General features: G+C 39.7%; 1 protein-coding gene across 1 annotated transcript in view; it reads right to left on the reverse strand.

The window, feature by feature from the left end:
* Positions 1-21423, reverse strand: part of EPYC (epiphycan) — a 29639-nt gene that overhangs the window by 1977 nt on the left and 6239 nt on the right. Inside the window, exons 3-6 of the mRNA XM_024220348.3 lie at positions 9201-9354; positions 3699-3857; positions 1685-1887; positions 292-387 (exon numbers count right to left, since the gene is read on the reverse strand). Coding sequence (XP_024076116.1) covers positions 292-387; positions 1685-1887; positions 3699-3857; positions 9201-9354 — 612 coding nt within the window. The remainder of the gene's footprint in view (positions 1-291; positions 388-1684; positions 1888-3698; positions 3858-9200; positions 9355-21423) is intronic.

The following is a 21423-nucleotide window of genomic DNA, read 5'->3' on the forward strand; positions in this document are numbered from 1 at the left end:
ATTTACATCGCACAGATAAATTTTAATGATTCATATATAGATGGACTACTGTTTGGATTATTCAAATTTCATTTTTTGTCACCTGACTCTGAAATGAGTAGAAAGAGTGAATTTCATGTAATCAATACCCCGATTAGCCTAAGGTTTCAGATGTCCCATGATCCATTTGGATAATAAGAGTTTACCTGAAGTTTAAAAAACCAAACCATTAAGCACTAATATTGGTTTGCCCTCCCAGTTATATCTGTTGTTCTGTTTTGCTCTTAAAAAATCAATTGTGTTTTAATCTACCTGAAGATGAAGAGCTTGGAGGCTTTCAGGGAGTGGGAGTGGGATGTGATCCAGGTTATTGTCAGTGATGTAAAGATGATGCAGATCAACCATATCCTGGAAGAGAAGGAAGGGGAGTGTTTCCTAAAAAACTAGAATTTTGTAAAATCTCCAAGAAGGAGACAGTAAGTTTTACATCCACCTTTGCAATGAGAAACTGAACTCGTCAATTCCTTTTAAATCAACATGACTCTAGGTTTAAAAAAACTTACAATGAAATATAGATAGGAACATGCATTGCCAAGATCAGTTACTATCAGAGATCAGCTGTCTTGGTAAAGCAACTGAGAATGGCAAATAAATATTTAAGTGGAGTCTTCACCTAAGCATTGTGTCAAAATGCACATACTGTCTGTCCCAGCTTCTGCAGAAAACTCTTCCTTTGGGCCTGTTTTTTTTTTTTTCTTAGAGGAGTCATCAGGTTATTGTTTGGCAGAAATCAATTTTGTTCAAGCAAAATGTATCAAAATAATAATCTTTACCCCCCACCCCCAAAAGTAAGATGGTATCAATTGCGTATCAACAGTGGCACGTCTGGGATAAGCAGTATCTTCTAATTACACCAAGGTACAGACTATCAGGACTCCTGAGTTCTCATCCCTTATGATCATCTTGGGGATGTCAATAAACCGCTCTGTGTCTCAATTCACTCATCTGTAAAACAGGCATAAGACTACCTACCTATTTCACTGGTTATTGTGAATTCATTAATATTTGCCAAGCTCTTGTGTGGAATAGTGGGGCAGATTTTCTCCTGTGTCTGAGACCCACTTCAATGCATGAGTGAGAGGCCATCAGGGAGCCTGGGGGCTGGGTTGTGCATTCCCCATCTCACGCTAGGTGCTAGGCTGAGAGGAAGTAGTTGGTGCAGGAGCTGATTTTGCAAACTTTGTTATGCTGTCTGAGAGCCACTTTCCCATGAAGGAATTCATAGCTGATCAAGTACAGCTAGAATCTAGCTCCTTTGGGACAACTGGACAGTGTATAAGAGTCAGATCAGGCATGAGAATCTGGCCCACTATTTTCATTATTTAGATGTATTAAAATCGAGGCCTGGATTGTGATTTAGTGATGTGCCTGGAATAAGGAGCAGCACATGATAGTTTTGCTACCAGGAGGAAGGGGGTCACTCAGGAAGTTGCAGTCTACCTGCTGTTCCAGAGAAGGAGTGAACATACATGCCCCGAAGTATGCGTTCTACAAAGTGCCGGTGTAGCTACACTGCTGAGAAAATTGGAAAGGAGAGCCAAGGCTCTGCCCGCCCACAAAGGTGGACATCGCACCTCTGTGCTCTGGTCAGGCCACAATTTCCCCCAGAGAGGAGGAGAGATTTTTCTGTCAATCCCAAACTCACTTTAAATGCTTCTTCCTTTATTCCTTTGCGGCCAAGTCTGTTGTTACTAACATCAATGAATGTCAGGGTAGGCGGTAACTCGGGGAGCTGCCTTATCTTGTTATCACGGAGCACTAGCTCCTGAAGCTGGGGCAGCTCCCTGAAGGCATCTTCATCAATCTCAGATATAAAATTTGATGTCAGATCAATCCTCTTTAAATTGTCTGGCAGAGAAAATTAATAAAATATTTAGAACACTCCAGAACTTATTTCTGACAGTCTTAAAACCTAAAAAGGAAAAAAAAAAAAAAAAAAAAAAGCAAATGCATTTTAATTACATATGAACATTCCCTTATATGGTATTTAATTATACATGTGTACTTATATGGTAGAGCATTGATTACTTCTCCCAGAGGTCTTTAATAATGCAGTAATGCCAATTTGAGGCTTGAAGAACTTTTGCTCTTCTGAAAGGGGCCAGCTTCCATTAATAATGAGCACAAATGCAATTTATGGAAGCTTCAAGAGCAGAACATACTTCTAGGAGGTCCAGTAAGCTCCTTTAGTGGGGGGGGGGGTCTTCCATTGAGAGCAAAATTACACAATTGGAACAATTTTTACTTTGAGAGATTCTGAGGAGAGCTGGTAAAAAAAAAAAAGTGAATATCTTATGAAATTGAATAAAAAAGACTCGTTTTGTTCAAAATTTTTCATAATTGAAAAATTTCAGAGTGAAATGTCAAATTCTCTAAATTTTCTGAAATTTTTAAAGTTTTTCAGAGCGAAATATTTTTCATACTGGAAAAAGGAAAGGAGGGAGGTTAAAAAAGTAAGCGTTTCCATCCAAACACTTTCATTACCCACTTCTTCCTTTTTTCTACCTTTTTCCAGTAGAAAAGAGTAAAAAGTGATAATGGGTTTCAATTTTTGGGGTTTTTTTCCTACCAAAATGAAGCAATTTTTCATAAACAAAACCAAAAGATTTTTTTTTCATTTGGTTAAAAAAGTATTTTCCATTAAAAGTGTGTGTGTTGGGGGGGGAGGTTCCACAAAAAAATTCAGTAGGTTGTTTGTGAGCCTGGTAGTGTCTCTGGATATTGTAAACATGTTTGAGATGAGCAGTCTTACTCAATAAGAATAAATTTGTGTTACTTTGTCAAATAGGGCATTTTCAATTTAATATAAAATTAATGATATAAGTTGGTGTGTTATATTACATGATTAATTTTTAAGTGCACTACTTTAACGGTTCAGTACTGGTGTTTTACTTTGTAAATAAAATCAGTCAGGACAAGATTTTCAATATTGGGTGGCTAAAGTTGGGTTCCCAGAAACTGGCTTGATTTCAAAAGTTTTCAGTACCCAATGGTTTCCACTGAAATCAATTGTGGGGGCTCTGAACTTTTATGAAAACCAGGTCCCTTTAAGGCCTCATAAGTTGCTTACCTAAAAAATTGAGGGACTCAAAATCACTAGTTGATTTTGACAATTTAGGCCTCAAGGAGCCTAACTTTAGCACGTTTTTGAAAATCTTAGCCTCAATATTTCCTTTTCCGTAAGGGTTTCCTGTTCATACCAGAGCAAACCAATAAATATCTTTAAACGAAGAACCTTCTTTAAGCTTTTACATAGATTCCCTTCTTACTCTTGCTAATTACTGGATATACTGCCTAAATGATAATTGCTTTCTTTAAAGAAGAGAACTAACCACTGTACATTAAATTCTCTATGGTTTTTTTCCCCTTTAAAGTTAATTAGAAATGCTAGCAAGTGCATAGATAAACAGTCAATTATTTGTATTGTACTATTTGCACTAATTCTAGGACTGAATTTTAGTGAATCTAAGTCAAGCTACTGAAGGCTTAGGCCTCAATACAGCAAAACACTTTACCAGATGCTAAACTTTCAGCATGTGTCCCACTGACATCAATGATTTGACATAAGATTATATAAAACAGTTTACCACTTAAAATGGCATGAAGCAAAAAAGGAAAAAAGAAAGGGAAACCAATTGCATCAGAACTGTCATCCATACTTTGATTAGCAAAGTCATTTTTGTTGATCTTTTTGATTCTGTTATAGCGAGAGTAGAAATAGGTGGTTTTCTTGGGCAGTGGAGGAACAGCATCGAGTTCATGATCATCACAGTAGACTGTGGTCCCCAGACATGTACACAGAAGGCAAGTTGGAAGACCTATGAAAAAATTAAAGGAAAGCAATTATGTGAAGAAAAATGTGCGTGTGCACTGAGAATATTAAGATTGGACCAGTTTTATAAAAGCTGTATTATCTAAGAGTTTGGTATTATCATTAAGAAAATAGCAGTGCTTAATTTGTGCCAGGGCCTCCCAGGGCTGAGGCCTGGCATCTCTAGGCTTGGCAGTTCATAGCCCTGGCACCTCTGGGCTTGCCGCATCAGTTAGGAAAGTAAAAAAATTGCTTGAGCCCTGGCACCTCTTTCATTACAGAATAAGCACTGGAAAACAGCACATTGTGCAATAATTATAGAACATATTATGTTCTAGATATTCCTTCCAAACTTGAAGGTTTTTAATGTATACTTTAGCCTGTTTGATTTATTGATGATGGAAATAGAAATTAAAGGAACTGTAGCTGTTAACATGTGTTTCTCAAAATATAAAATGAATCAAATAATCCTACAGTAGCTGACATTTTTATTCTGTGCTTCTAAAAAAAGTACATGTATATATGGGATCCTATTCTTTTTTTTAATTAATGGAGATATCCTATCTTCTAGAACTGGAAGAGACCTTGAAAGGTCATTGAGTCCAGCCCCCTGCCTTCACTAGCAGGACCAAGTACTGATTTTTGTCCCAGATCCCTCAGTGGCCTCCTCAAGGATTGAACTCACAACCCTGGGTTTAGTAGGCCAATGCTCAAACCACTGAGCTATCCCTCCCCCCAAAGGGTGTAGCCTCTCTGCTTTCCAAGGGTCTGGCTGTAAACAGGGCATGGATGAGATTAGCTGATTAAAAGTCAGTCCAGATAAAATGGAGGTGATGCTTATAGGTAAAGGAGAAGCATGTAGAGAGAGAGAGTGTGTGTGTGTGTGTGTGTCTCACTACATATGGATGGTCCTGGATCCCTTAGCACTTCTTGATTTCCAGCTTATAGTAGTGGCCAAAATACCTTTTTTCGTCTATTTTTGATTAGAAGATGGTGGACACTAATCCTCTGTGTACCTTGTCACAGTTACATGTCTCTGACCTCCAGATTAAATGATGACAGTGTGTTTGATATGAGGCTAACCTCTAACACCATTTGACATCTGCAGCTAGCATAGAATAAGGCTGTTTGTTTCAAGCCCTAGCTATAGGGTGTATATTATGTCATCTCCAAAGATCTCACTGGCTTCTCATTTGCTTTGAGGAGCAATTCAAGGTATTGACATTGATCTAGAAACCTCTGCATGGTTTGGAAGCTCGCTCCCTCTTTTCCTAGGTGTTGTCATGACAGTTGAAATCATTTGGAGCCATTTGGCTCAATTCTTAGATTCATACTCTGCTATACTGATGACACTCAACTCTCCTGTACTCCCCCAGTCCCCTTCCCTGCCATGGATACAACACTATTGATTACAATAACAAAGTGGAAAATCAGGACCAAGCATTCTTGTCAGTCTGTTTACCTTCAACTCATGGTGCAAGGCTTGTTGTGTCTCTTCTTAGGGCTAGACTTTGGTTGTAAGCCACAAGTGTTCAGTAGGGGGGCAGTACAGAGCTGTGAAGGCTTCTGTATGCTCAGGAGCAATACTGGGGAGATTGTCTTTCATGTAGGCATGAGCTCCCCTGAGGCTGCAGAGCGGGTGCAGAATGCTCCCCTTGGTACTCCAGACCTTTTCTGTGGCCTGATGTGATACTCTGATCCTCCCTCCCTCCTACACCTGCTCTCCCAAGAGGGCAAGAGTGCAGGGACTGCTATTGTGAGGAGTAGCTACCTACATGCTTCCCCTTTACCATAAGCAGCCATGCAACTGGTGATAGCTGCTTGCCCACCACTGTATGATTATGCTAGTCCCACTCACTAGTCTTGGCCTTAGGCTTTTGCATAAAGGAGTTAAAGTACAGAATCTAATAAGATGGAGTTTGGGATGGGGGGGGTGGGGTCTATCTATATTGACATTTGTCCACATGCTAGGTTTTGTGGTTATCTTTACTATATATGTCCCAGAGATTGTAGGATCCAAATTTTTTTTGTAGAACTAACATAATTATATGGGGAAACTGAACCTTGAATCCTTACACATCCCAGACATCCCCTGGTCCTGTGGCATTCCCAGAAGAGCAGAAGGTTTAAAACTTCAGTGGAATGGATCAAGTTCCTTTGATTGTCAGATTTCTATGAATGGTCACAATGGATACAATCCATATTGTGTGCAAATTCCATTCTTGCTATAATTTTGATTACAAAGATTAGATACGTGAACTGGAATTCATCATCTCTCTTATCTGTATGGGTTGCCGCTGAACAATCCTCTTGGGGTCTTTATTGGCTAATTCCTTTCTTGGATTGCTAAGTCTTATTTAACAGTGGACCGACATGATATGGCCAGTCAATACTTAGTGCTTCAAAGTTCAGTGTAATGGAACCCATTGAACATGAACTTAATACACAGTAATATGAAACATCTAAGTTACTGATAGATTCCTCTGGTGATTAAAACTGTGATAAGAACAGCAGTCACAACAACTTCAATCCACTTTCATAAGAGTTTCATATGAGAAATAGAATTAATTTGACATTTCCTTCTTATTAGGGTTATGAGATTATAGTCACATTGAACTCCTCAGATGCTATGCTACCCTAAAGATTCAAATGTGGTGGCTTTGAAACTTATTACAGTTACTTAAGTTTAGTTCCGTAAACAGTATCTTTTGGATGGTTATTGAGGAAATGAGTTTTTTCAGAGGCTTATAGAGACAGGATATCAATTTCCTTCCCATTGTTTTTTAATTAACATTTCTGATCCAGAAGCTTGACATCAGGAAAGATTTCTCATCCCTTGAGCTAAAACTGCTTGAAAGATGTGCATTTGCAAAGAAAACATTTAGCTGCCCCAGGAGGAACATGAAAATCGAAACTCAAGCCATTTCACCTCATTCAAAGAAGGTTCCTACTAAAAGGTGTGGGATATGGAAGGCTAGAGTGGGTCCTTTTCATGATATTTCCCCCACAGAGCCACACTATGGAAATCGTATGCTTGGCCAGATGGCCTTCAGACCATTTTGAGTAGTGAATATTAGTGGGCATGTGCGTATCCCTGAAACCTAACATTTCACTGATGGAGGGTATAAGTATTCCTGCTCCACCTCATCTGTTTCTCACCTGTTTTGGCCGTGGAACCAACTGAGCATTTTGTGCTGGATAGTTTTGTTTTTAAAATTTATTTGGTCAGTTTTACTAAAAGTTCAGTTAGTGATGTAGTTAGTGAAAGTTAGTGGAACTTACCATTTAAAAGTAACGGTACTTATTGGATTGGCTTTTAGATTTTTTTTTTTTTTTTTTTGGAGTTGCCTGTTTTGGCTTGAACCTCTTGGCCAACTAGGATAAGAAGGCTTGTTTCTGTAAGAAGGTCAATCACTGAAGAGCATGATAATTGCTAGCAGTGCTCAGCTGAGGGACACCCCTCCAAGGGCATACTAGGTCTGCTACCTGCTTTCTTCAGGCAAGCAGAAAGAGGAGCCAAAGGCTAAAATCCTCCCTTATTCTGGAACCTCTGTCTGAAGTGCTCAGGGATCCAGGAGAAATATCTTAGAGGTAAACTACACTCCAGCCTGCCCTCTTGCCTTCCCTCCCACTGGGTGATTTGACCTAGCTTCAAGGAGCAAGCCTGACACAGAGAGGTGTAAGTTACACCTCCTCAAACCTCCTTGAATCAGTTGTAGCGAATCTGGGCCTAAGTGAGTTTAGAGTAAAGCTGTTGGGAAAAAAAATTGACACTTTTTTTCCTGGCAAAAAAATGCCATTTTGTGAAAACAATTTTCTTGCAAATGTATCAGTTTCAACTAAAATGGTTTCTCAGGGCCAGGATATAGAGATGGCCACAGACTTTAGAATGGCCAATAGTGTGGTGATCAAGGCACTCATGTGGGCAGTTGAAGACCCCGATTCCAGTCCCCGTTTCAAATGACATTGCTGGTGAGTGCCATTATCACTGGGCTATAGAGTTATTCCTCATTGGAGTGAAAACAAATATTAAAGCCTTTAAACTTTTCATGAAATGGAGTTGTTGTTTCCCAACCAGGCTTAGTTCAGAGTCTTAGATGGTCACCTTAGACAGGACTTTGCAGCTAAAACAGGGACAGACTTTCGCCTCTTCTCCTTCCTTCTTGGAGACTACTACTTCTCCTCCTGGGCTGGTGTGGACTTAGGAGGCAAGGGATTCTGAAGTGGATTCAGCAAGAGAAGGTGGAAGGGTTTCTCAGCCTTCCTGTTAGTTGGCAGAGCAGCACCAACACCTGACATAAGAACAGGTGTTCCAGCCAGGAGTTCCCTATCCACATTTTCAAAAGGAAGGTCTCTCTTTCTGATAGATCCCCCTTAGCCCCTGTGAAGTATGACAGATTCATAATACATAACATAGGGAAGTTTTGCATAACAACTCTTTTGAAAGGTTTGAAAATCTAAAATGGAGAAAATTGCATTCGATATTTCAGAATTGTCCAGAGAACCTCCCACCCCTGTTTTGTTTTGACATCAGTACAGATCCTTTATCCTGGTAAAGTCCAGTTGGTGGCATTTAAAAAAATGGGTCTGGGAGTGATCCCGTTCCATCCACTAAACATCCACATTTGGAAATAAGAACTCCTCTCTTTTTTGTCCCCCTAGGCACTAAGATGATATATTGATGGGCAGGGTACAAAACAGAATCTGCAGGCTCTTCCCTGGCTGCATCTCTATCACCACATGACATTGAGACCTGTCATGGTAGCCACCAAAATGGGTGAACCCCCAATTTCCATGTACTTAAGACTATAGCAATTACTGATCTTTGGTGTAATGGTGTTTTGTGGTTTGATGGGCTTGCATTTTATTATAAACTTTTAAAGGAATTTCCCTTGGGGCTTGTCAAAGATTCCAGTCTGACTAGCAATAGTCAAAGACACAGGAAATGCCCATGTTTCCATTTAGCAAGTTAAGAATGGAAACTTGTCTGTCTTTTCCCAGAGTTGCCACAATGTTTTAATCAATATTTTTAATGGAAAGGCTTACTGAAATTGTTAGAAATCATCAAACAGATGCTCAAAAATGATATTGATAAAAATTTCAATTGTCACAATTTCACAAAAAATGGAAAATGTTGATGACTTTTTTTCATGAAAAGTTTTGTTTTTGAACACTCCACTTCTGATGAGAATTTTTTTTTGTGGGAAAAATTTGACTAGCTTTATAGATGACAACTCATCCCAAATTAGATAAATGCTTAATAAAAAGCAAACTCACCACCAGACTCAGTGCATCATGGAAAGCAACCTAATGCAATGGTATGGCTTTTTTTTTTTTTTTTTTCACTAACCATCATGTGTTTGGGGCCCAAGAACTCCTGATCCCTGTGGTGAAGAACCGTCAATTAGTTTTGGTGTTGATGCTTCTTCCTCAGCTTCTTCTGGCAGTGGTGGTGGTGAATGAATCTCTCTAGTTACAGAAGGTAACACGGTTCCAATCTCTATCTGGGGAGAAACACAGTTCTATTAAGGAGGTACATTACATGTTTGTATTCACTGGCTGGTGGTGTTCTAACAACGCTTCATTGATCAGATTCTACCACTAGAGGCCAGACATGCTCTGGTACATCTGCGTTTTATACTGCAGCTACCAGATGACTTTGACTTGGTCTGCAACTGTAGAGCTTATAAAACTGAAACACATTTATTCACTTTGCACCTCAGATATTTTCTTTGTTAGGGAAAATGTTAGAAACATTCTGCATTAATGAGAACTTCTATTAACCAAGTTCTTTTCTCACACTTATTCAAAGATAGCATTAACGAACCAATTTTGTGATACAGCCAGTGATGTTCTGTCTGACAAATGAAAAGTTACTAAGAAGCTCCTAAGAAAAATGCCAATCATCTGAATTTAGAATGGCAAAATCTGCCAGAATAAATCCACAAAACATACCAGCACATGTATATCACATTTGAACTGTAATATGTTTAAAAGAACCCTCATCTTAAAACAGGAAAGGGAGTCAGTGCTCGTCATAATAAATTAGTCTTTCACGGTGCTGTCAACCATTCAGACAGTGAAAAAAGGTTGACAAACACTGAAAGACTAATTTATTATGACAGTCCCGATTTTGAGGGCTTTTTCTTATATAGGCACCTATTACCCCCCACCCCGTCCCGATTTTTTACACTTGCTATCAGGTCACCCTAGGTTTGAAGGAGTGAATGCAGGATTGGGAATCAATTGGTCACAAATTCTACTTTGGATTCTGCCACCACTGACTCACTGTGTGGTCTTTGACAAGTCTCTTCATCTCTCTGCTGCCATTTCCCCATATGTAAAATGGAAATAACAATGCTTATCTATCTGAAATGCCCCTCTGAGGGTGGGTGAACATTAATATTTTCATTTGATAAGGAACAAGTAGTTAATGTCTGTCTAGTGCTTTGAACATTTAAGGTGCTAGATAACTGCCAAGTATTATTTATAAAATTCAAGCTCAGCTCCCACTGAAGTAAGTGCCTTAGAAAGGATTACTGGTTTGGGCCTTATGTTTGTACCATGAAAATGAGCCCCAAGGAGTTGGGCTAGAACTAATTCTGCCTGTAAACTGTTCAATACATTGGCATATATTCCTCCATATTAAGGTGTAGGGAAGCCTCTTAGTGTTTGGACCCAATTGAAATGCCTCATTTGTTGCCCAGGTTCCATAAATCGTTACTGTGTAGGTGTTTAAGGAATATCTTTTTTAGGGGGGAAGAAGAAGGGAGGGACAATGAGGAATTTTCACTCAAAAGAGTAAAGTCCTCTTCACAAGGCCTGACACCCCTGACACCAAATCAGTATTGTGTTTAAAGAATGCTTTATAGAATGGAATATAGCTGCCTGTCCTTGCATCAGCCCAGACAACGGAACAGACATCACATGCTGGTGTGCTGGCCATAATGGACTCCCTAGTTAAACCACTTTGATTTATTTATTTTCAAACTAGAGAAGCTGAACTGAAGAATAGTCCAGATTCAGAATTCTGAATTGTTATGAAAATTAGAAACCAAACCACAGGCATCTGTGTGCTGTATACAATTATTACTGGCAGCCTGCATCTAGTCCTAGAGCTTTCTTCTCCTAGTAAATAGTTTATTTTGCAATTTGGATGGGTGCTGTCAAGATGATTTGCATACTTAACCTGCCTTTACAAGTGTGGAGGTAGATTTCTCTCCGGAAAGCGCAGGGTGGTGCAGTTAACACTCACTCCTCTGTGTCCATATGTGAGCAGTGCTGGAGAGGGGCATTCATACCACAATAACTGGCTGGGGGGGAATGGCAGATTTACAAACTATTTGGGGCTTTACACAAGTTGCACCAGGTGACATGGGAGAGGAGCTGAATCCCCACATCTCCCAGGTGATTTGGCACTGCCCCTTCCTGGGCCAAGCCCATCCATTCTTGTCTCCTTGGCTCCAGTCGAGTGTGGGTTGCTGGATGGCCTGAACTACTGTGCATAAATCCTAGCTACCTGCATTTGAATGAGGAGGACTTTTACTGCTAGGATTTTTTTTTTAAATCAGGCCTTTCATGAAGGACAAATAATTTAAGAACAAACACACATGGCACTTGGTCTATGTCCTAAACATGAACAAAACTGTCCATATGCCCCCATACAAGTACTTAGCCTGATTATACTTTCAGTATGTTTGTTTTGGAAAGACATATTCCAGGATTGTCCGGGAATACAAAACACACTTATTATAATCTCTTTAAATATTGTGCTGTAATTTTGTATTGGTGCTTGTAATGTTAAGAACCATGATGCTGAATGGATGAGATCCTGGCAACCATTTACATTATACTCATTGAACAGAAATAGTTTGATTTAAACTTCGGGGGTGATTACAGGTCCCAGTACTTTGAGGTGCTGAGTAGAGCTGAAGAGGGGAAATATTGTTCCCCCCCCCCACCCCAAAACTTGGAAAATCAAAATTTCTAAAAAAAAACTATCCTAAACTGAAACAAAAGTCAATCTTGAAAACTTTCATGAATCAACAAACTGAAAATAAAACTATTTCCAGTCAACTGAAACATTTTGTTTTGATGATTTTGAAACTATCTGTTTTGATTTTTTCAATTTAAGTAAAAAAAATTGTCAAAACTGACTCTTTCCTGCAAAGTTTCAGTTTTGATGAATTAACATTTTTCAATAGGAAAACTGCCAAAACATGCCTGACCAGCTCTAATGATGAGTTCCATTGAAGACAGTGAACAGTGAGGCAGTTTAGAAGCTCATAGAAGTTGTTTAATACCACACAGAATCAAGCTCTATGTTTTTATCTTGTCCTAATGACTGTGTATGGAAAGCAGCAATATTTGTTTTGATTGAAACAATTCACAGATACTATCACTTCAGAATAATTAAAAGGAAAGCATGTGGTGCTGGAATTAGGAAGCACTAATGTTTCTAAATGTGTAAGCGAAAACGGCAAATGGAGTAAGGAAAAACTAACAACTTCAAAAGACAGCAAATGAGTGCTTGCCAATGTGGGGGTAATAGGAAGTAAGGATGTACCTTATCAGTGTATCTACCAAAAACACATACTGTTCCAATCTGTGGGGCTGAGAGTGAGACAGCTTTAACAGGAATGAACGGGGGGACAAATCAAAAGAAGACCAAGAGAACACAGGAAATAGGGGCAGATGTTCTCTGAATGGAGAAAGCCTAGAGGGAGAGAGAGATGCATTCCAAACGTATTGACCCTGTGCTGGTGTTGTGCAAAAGTGTTTGCATATGTCTGTCTACAGAAGTCAACTTCCTTTGTTTTGTGGACATCTGTAAAGTTTCACTTTTGTAAGTGCAGATTTGGAAAAGTTTTAACCCATCCAAAATGTGTTTCCAAACTCAGTAATGGCTTTGTGCACATTTTTATTCAAGTAAGATATGGAAATTGTACTGCAAAGAAAATTCTGGGGAAGAAAGCCATTGAGGTTCAGAGGTAGTAGTTATTGACAGATGTCCAATAACTTCTTGTAAACGTGGTCTATGTTATATGACAGGGGTCAAGTCATAAAGATAGGTTTCCTACCAACATTCCTGTCTACCACACCATTATTATACCCTATGATCCATATTTTTAGGCACATCATTGGAACATTGATGCTTACAGTATGTAGTCTTTCTACTTACATATTCTGAGGATCTCAAAGCACTTATTGATATGAATTAAGTCCCACAGAACCCCTCTGAAATAAGTATTATCCCTGGTTTTCCAGTTGGGAAACTGAAGAAAATTGATTAAAAGTGAAATCCTGCCCTCATAGAGGGCAGTGACAAAATTCCAACTGACTTCAGTGGGGCCAGGATTTCACGCTAGGTGACTTGTCCAAGGTCACAGACAATCTTTAGCAGAGTGAGGAAGTAAATCCTGCTATTCCAGCCTCCACTCCTATACCCTAAGCATAAGATCATCATTTCTCCTATTGCGTTCCTGTGTAATATAACAGGTATTTTATTTTAAATTTAGTGCTTATGAAAGATACATGACTGAAACTGCATTTCTTTCAAACACAGCAGTGAGAGCTTCCCTATATTTGTCCTGCCAATGAGTTTAAACACTGATCTGGAGAGGCTATTGCAAACAGAGAGTTACTGAGACATTCTTAAAGTCCATTTAAGTCTTAGTACCTCTGCTGAAGTTGTCAAGGAAAATGCCAGTTTAAATGGTGATTTTTTATGTCGACACTTCTCCACTAGAAAATGGACAGAAACCACTGATATGTATTACAAACAAGTCACAAACTATGAAGGCTTCTTGGCCACTACACAGGGGTTGGATTTGAACCAGTGACCTAGAGGTAAAAGTCTGTTTCTTATTATCAAGCTTCTGAGTCCTGCAGGCCTCCATCTTTTACATATGTGATAGATCACGCAAAATTTTAATAAGAGAAAGATGTTTCCTAGACTGTCAAAAATGGCCCTTTGTCTTTCAGATGTTTGTTTATTTTTGGCAGGATTTCCCTTATTAGATATTTCGGGCAAAAACATTTCTAGATGATTTAGTAGGTTTTTTCTCTGTAGTTCTCTGCAATTCCTTTCTTATTTTAAGAAAGTGAAGAATTTTACAAAGAAATTGCAGAGGGCCAACGTATGTGTTTGGTTTTTGTTTTGTTTTTCTATAGGAATTTGTTTTTCTTTGTTAAATATTGTGATTCTTTAAATCGTTACAAATCTCCCTTGCCTTGCATAATATACCAAACATAAGCAAATTGTGTATAAATATATCCCTTTATGCACACACAGAGAAAACATTAAGGTTGCACACTTATACCCTCAAAGGTAAGCAAAAATTACTCTCTAGTTAGACTTTTTGTATAACTCTTCATCTCAGGTATGAAATTTACTAATGTTGCGCCTGATCGAAAGCCCATTAAAATCAATGGGATTCTTTCCATTGAAATCAGCTGGCTTTGGATAAGCCCCAAAGTCAGTACCAATGTTCTATAGACTTTCTCTTCCACCAGCATTCCAGCTTTCTTTAGATGCTATTCATGGAATGAGGCACTCCAAACCAGTTTTCATATGTCCATATACACAGTATATCGTAGGCAGAGAGTAAAATTGTGGGAGAGTATTATTCATAACTCAAATTAATGTATTAGCTTTTTGCTGTTTTACTTTACATTATTTTTGTGATGTTTATGAACTTTTATGGTGAGGCACAAAAGAGAGCAAATACCCCTGAACAGAAATGAGTGATGAAACACTAATTGAAAGCAAATGAGTTTTGGGGAGGCATTTGAAGGAAGAGAGGGAGATTGCATGGTACAGAAGATGGCAGCTACTATACAAGAAAATGCCTAGCAATTTAAGATGTTTATTACAGAAGTTGCCTCAGCCTAGTTTCTTTCTTTGTTCCTCTTTATCTTAAAATCTATAACCCAGTGAGACAGCAGCAAGTTGCATGTTAAAGTAACATTTATTTAGATGGCAAATTCTTCAGTGCAGGTACACTGTTATATGTATAGCTCTGTGCAAACAAAATTATTGTATGGTGATTCTTCAGGAGCTAACGTCTGTGGCAGCTGTCCATGGAAACAGGAAGGTTCCTGGGTTCTTCCACTGAATCTCTTATGGGAAGTAGGAATGTTCCATCCATTCATCTTTGGCCACAGAATCGCAAATAGGTATCCTGAGGCTCCTCTTTCCAAGGGCAAGAGTTTGTGGGTTGCATGCTGATCTCAGTCATGCTGGTGTAAATCCTGAGTAACCACTAATTCTACTGGTATGACTGAGGCTTTACTTCCCACTTCTGTTGTACTTGTACCAGATTTAAATGGAGAGACGCTGGGTTTACACTAATACCAATGAAATCAAATTCTGACTTTGACTCCATCCAGCCTGATTACCAATTTCATTTGCAGTTTCAGGTGCCCTAGTTTCTGGTCCTGATGTTTTGTTTAGAAATGTATTAGGTGTGTGAAATAAGTCAGCCTTCAGCAGCTCTTTTGGTTGGACCAGTGCTAAAAACCCAGTGGTAGCAATAGTACTGTATAAAGCTGTACTGGGCCAGTTTTGATACTTAGATCTGGTCTCTTTGCAGCTCAGGAAGTGCAAAGGAGTGGATGGCAGATAATTCGTAGTCAGAGTGGAACTCCCTACTCATGCAAGTCATAGTCATAGATTTTAAGGTCAAAAGGGACCATTATGATCATTTTGTGACAGCTCAAGGTCCTGTGCATGCCACTTTCCACATATGTAGGGGTCATATTGGGGGCAGGGAATAGACATGCTGATCTGCTACCCATATGTTCTAGGGCAGTTTTTCCAGGACTTTTATCAATTACTTACAGTTACAGATTTGCAGCCATGTGACTTTATGACTATCCTTTAATATCCATGAGCTTTGATATTTTTTTGAAGAGTGCAAGTGGGTGAAGGCAATCATGAATAACTGAACAAATTTAAGAGCTGCAATTAAACCTTGGTGCGAACACTTACCACTAGTGCTGCCTAGTGCTCAGGCCAGGGTTTGGGAGATGTCTTCTTTCCAGGTGTTCCCCTTTCTCACTATAGCTCCACCTGGTGGTGGAGCTCTGTTCTTTCAGAGGCTCAGCCCTCTGGCCAGGTCACTCAAAGGTGACCACCGTTTTTGGGGTATACAAAGTCCAACAATGTGACTTCTGAAGTCAGCAAGGGCTTTGGAAATTCCCCCTTGAGTCAAGTATCTGTTAGTCTATACGGTGCCACAGGACTCTTTGTTGCTCCCCTTGGGTCAGTGTCTTCCCCAGCTAGGTTCTTCACTGAGGGATAGACATCTGCTATAGTCCACTCTTTAAATCTTGGTAGGGGAGCCTGGGCCCACCCTCTCCACCAAGCTCCAATCGCAGCTAAACCCTACAGTATGGGGTGCTTTATAGCTGCCTCCCTAGATCACTTCCTACCACTGCCTGTTCTTCCCACAGGGTAAAGTAAATAACAGAACACAGAGATAAAGTTTCTGACCTTCAAAAGTCACCAGTCCCTCCTTTGCAAGTTGGTCAGATCAGTATCAGCAGGCCTGAGGCAGCAAGAGTACCTGTGGTGTTCCTTCCCGGGAGAGGAGTTCAGGTCACCTGCCTGTCTGCCACTGAGCTAATTTGCTTCCCTTTTTAAGCTCTTCCTCCAGCCTATGAAGGCTTTGTAGCTGGGGTAGGTCTGAGTCACAAAGGCCCAGAGCAGCTCCTTAACCCCTCCTCCAGTGTGGGGTTTGTTACCTCCATCACAGTTGAGCTACATAAGAAGCTAATAGAAAGCAGGAGATTTTCAGTGTTAAGATAAAAGACAAATGGTGTCTTGTGAAAGCTTTAATTCCCCTGTTGATTGAGGATTTCCCAGCTCCATGTTAGCTTCATCAAATGAAAAGTCTTAAAAAGGCATGTCATACTCATGAAAGGTGTTGGATTGTCAGCCTGAGGCCTTGTCTGCAGAACGGAGGTAAGTCGACTTAAGTTACGCAACTCCAGCTATGTGACTAACATAGCTTGAGTTGATGCAGCTTAGGTCGACTTACTGCGATGTCTACACCACACTGGGTCGACGGGAGACACTCTCCCGTCGACTTACCGTACACTTCTCATTCCTGTGGAGTACTGGAGTTGACAGGAGAGCAATCTGCAGTCGATTTAGCAGTTCTTCACTAGACCCGCTAAATCGACCCCCAGTAAATCAATCACCACAGCGTTGATTCCCCGGTAAGTGTAAATATAACCTACACCTCCTGGGTCTGGTGTTCTGTCCTATTTAGTGGTACCGAGACTACTTAGAGAGAGATTAATGAGTCTGCTCTACAGCCTTAGCTAACAGCCATATGTCTTTTAGCTCATGCAGGAGAGGCTCATATATTTAGCTCCAGAGGTCCCAGGTTCGATCCCACCCGCTGACGACCGGGGTCTGTCGGCGTTATATAGACATGCCCTGAAGTCTTCTATCTAGCTCAAGAAAGTATAGCGTAGGTAGTAGAAGCAGTACAAGCTTCCTCACACTACCTTGACAATGTACCTGAGCCTTCACTTGTAGGAGTGAGTTAATAGCTTCATCTTTGCTCCTATTCAGTCCTCATCTTCTCAAATGAGATTGCCAACAAGTGTGCCAATTGCAGGTGGAATTTTTGTAGTCATATGTGCCTGTACACTATGAATTAAACTACCACCACAAATTTGTTTTGTGTGGGCAGCTGAGCAATAATAACTTACTTAATAAAAGTTTAAGCCAATGAGTATGTGATAAAATAGTGTGCAGACAATTACCAGTCTTCTGAGCCATCCTCTGTGTAGGCTCTTATTCCCCAGTTTTGATTATTAAGGCCCTAAAATTAAGACACCCCTTAAAATGCTGTCAAGGCTGCTTCCCCACTCTGAACTTTAGGGTACAAATGTGGGGGCCTGCATGAAAACTTCTAAGCTTAATTACCAGCTTAGATCTGGTCCGCTGCCACCACTCCCAAAGTGCTAATTCCCTTCCCTGGGTAGCCTTGAGAGACTCTTCACCAATTCCCTGGTGAATACAGATCCAAACCCCTTGGATCTTAAAACAAGGAGAAATTAACCATCCCCCTCCTTTCTCCCACCAACTCCTGGTGGATCAAAATCCAACCCCTTGGATCTAAAAACAAGGAAAAATCAATCAGATTCTTAAAAAGAAGGCTTTTAATTAAAGAAAAAGGTAAAAATCATCTCTGTAAAATCAGGATGGAAAATAACTTTACAGGGTAATCAAACTTAAAGAGCCCAGAGGAATCCCCTCTAGCCTTAGGTTCAAAGTTACAGCAAACAGGTACATTTACAAGTTGAGAAAACAAAGAGAAAAACTAACACGCCTTGCCTGGCTGTTTACTTACAAGTTTGAAATATGAGAGACTTGTTCAGAAAGATTTGGAGAGCCTGGATTGATGTCTGGTCCCTCTTAGTCCCAAGAGCGAACAACCCCCAAAACAAAAAGCACAAATAAAAGCCTTCCCCCTACCAAGATTTGAAAGTATCTTGTCCCCTTATTGGTCCTTTGGGTCAGGTGTCAGCCAGGTTACCTGAGCTTCTTAACGCTTTACAGGTAAAAGGATTTTATAGTACTGTACACAGGAGGGCTGTTACCCTTTCCTTTATAATTATGACAAATGCAATACAGGAAAATTACTAACAAAGCTTTTTTGTAATGATTTGCAAACCTAGGGTTGGACTCTGAGTGAAAAAGTCTCTCAAAACCTATGTTTAAGGAAGATAAAGAAAATGCTGACATTTTGAGGCTGTGGCATTTTTTATCGCCTATGTGTGTATGATAATACACACATTCTAAATAATGATATTGAAATATAAAGAATTGCAGAATGTTCAGATTAAGAGTTTTGTTAGTTACACTTTAGTAATTTACAATTATGGATAGTGAATGAGTTTAGATAAGGTTACATTTAGGCCAAAGCTTTGCCTGACATGAGTGCTGTTCTTCCAATTCTCCTTTTACATGGAATTGCAGATGTAATTGATGACAGGACAAAGACAACATGTGCTGGAAGATTTTAGGTAAAATATATAAACCCATAATGACAAGAAGCCCGCTTTACTGGGAAATCCCAAGAGCAGGGTGACACAGATGTAGAATGGTATGAAAATTGTATAAGTAGCAAAAGTTGTGTACATTGAAACTTGCACATGCATATTACCTAAAACAAATGATTAACGTGCTTAATGTTGATTGGAGAAAGGCTAAGTAATGCATGATGAGAAAATGTATAAAAAGACCCAAGTGATAAAGGTCCAACTTGGGCAAACAGCAGGCCAGAAACTGAAGGAACAGGACTGAAGGACCAGATCTGAGGCAGTGACTACCATCATGAAGTACAGGAGACCTTCCCGGTGCCCAGGAATGTGGTAACTTGGGCCCTCTACCAAGTCCATCTTATCCATTTGTCTGGCATAAACATATGGGCAGACATTATAACAACAAATCTGTCTGAAATTGTATAAATTAAGGTCAAAATTAATTAAGCCTAAATTGGATGGATTTGTGACTCAGTTTCCCACCTTGCACTCCCAACACCAGTCACAGGATATTGTTTTGTTTTAGCCCTTTTCCTGCCATCAACTCCCCAATCCAATTTCTTCACTTGTCTTGCCCTGGCCTCATCTCTGTCCCTTCTCTTAAACTTGCTACCGTTTCCTTAGCTCCTGTCATCTAACATAGCCGTCTTGTATCTCTCAGGCTCACTGATTTTCCCCATCACATTGCAGATCTCAGTTGAAAACATTTTACTTCCATCTCAATACCTCTTAGGCTACATCTACACTACAAGCTAGGGGTGTGATTCCTAGCTCATGTAGGCATACTCTGGCTGGTTCCTTTCGAGCTAGCACAAGTATAAATAGCCCTGGTAGCATGGGCAGCAGCAGTGGTGATATGGCTTAGTGGGGCCGAGTACATACTCACCTGAACCCCATGTACTTGTCATGGCCCATGCTACCACAGCTACACTACTATTTATGTTTGTGCTACCTCTCAAGCTCCTGCAAGTAAGTCTACAAGAGCGGGGGATCACACTCCTAGTTCATAGTGTAGATGTTGTCTTAATTTGTCCTTCCTTCTGCTGTAAAGCAGCTTTGTCTGCTGTAAGGAAAATAGATTAGACATGTGTAAATATACTCTGTAATCAGACTGTGCTAGGATTTTCTTTGAGTTTACTAGCTGAAATACGCATAAATCAGTCTCCAGTTCTCAGTATTGTCTTGCATGCTGTTCAAATCAAGTTTTCATTTAACAGATTCAGTGTAAGCCCTCTTTGAATGAAAGTCTCTGAATCCCGGAATCAATGATTAGTTTACTCACATGAGTAGTGCCTTTGACAGTCTGGTCTTTTGATTACACCAATATTGGGGAAGAAAATATGACTTTGTATATGGTTTTTATAGAACCTAGTACAAGGACGCCCTAATATTGATTGCGACCCTCTGGTTGCTACTATAATATAAATAATCATTAATAAAAATATTATGAGGAAAAGATGTGGTATTTCAACTTATATTTAAACTATGATTGTCTGTCAGTTTCAGAAGATAAACCCTATTTAAAAAGTTTGAAGGCTGCCTTTTAAATCTCTCCTTCCTAGTCTCATTCTGTAAGGACCTCAGCATTTCTTCCTGGTTCTTAAGTTTATTTTCTTTTTCCTGTTGTCTGTGGTTGGCACTAGTCTGTTTACAAACACCACAAAAATTTCTAGTTGAGTTACTTCTTTTCTTTACTTAAGGCTCTCCAACAATAAATTTCCTTCCACTACAAAGCCATAGTAGAACTTGAAGGTCTCAGGGCAATGGTGCTAGAAGCAACTTTGGGTTTCATAGCCAAAATTTAACCTTACCTATTATACTGCCCCCCCAGTTCTGGTGAAGGATTGAATACATTTCTCCTAAGTAATACAAAACCTCAGCTATCTTACCCTTCTAACATCCATATACCATGTTTCCCACACACACTGATTATACCAGACGAACACATTGAAGGAGATAAAGTTAGGTCTATTATCCACGTACAGTGGGAAGGGACCTCAGGGGCTCACTGACAGCATCCTTGTAGCCTGTTAACTCTACAAACCTGAACGTTGTACTAACAAATTAGAGGCTTCACCGGAGATAACTTCAACAACCACCAGCTAGGTGACATAATTCACAGAAAATAGTCCACAAAATCCATGGAGTCTATAAAAATACCAGTATACATTTATTTTCACTGGAATACAAAGATTCCCCAAAGAAAATCTCTAAAACAGAAGACACAGAAATGAACCCCTGGACCTGGATCCCAAGCACAAAATTTAAAGGAAATAGACTCTCCTCGGAATCAGAGGAAGTAAATTGATAGGATATTTAAGGCCCTGTTTGCCTCTAGCAGGCTGCTTAAGTTACCCAACCAGACCTCTTCTCTGAGCTCCCTTACTTAAAAATAAATAAATCTGGCCAACAAGGCAATTTTTTAAAAGTGCCCACAACTCCCCCCATGATCTCTTCCACTAATTACAGCTGCCGTTTTCCTCACCTACCTTCCAAATGGTTTCTTTCTC

The sequence above is a fragment of the Terrapene carolina genome, unplaced genomic scaffold, assembly GCF_002925995.2.
Source record: "Terrapene carolina triunguis isolate 2854851 unplaced genomic scaffold, T_m_triunguis-2.0 Scaffold68, whole genome shotgun sequence".
In the NCBI taxonomy this organism is placed as follows: Eukaryota; Metazoa; Chordata; order Testudines; family Emydidae; genus Terrapene; species Terrapene triunguis.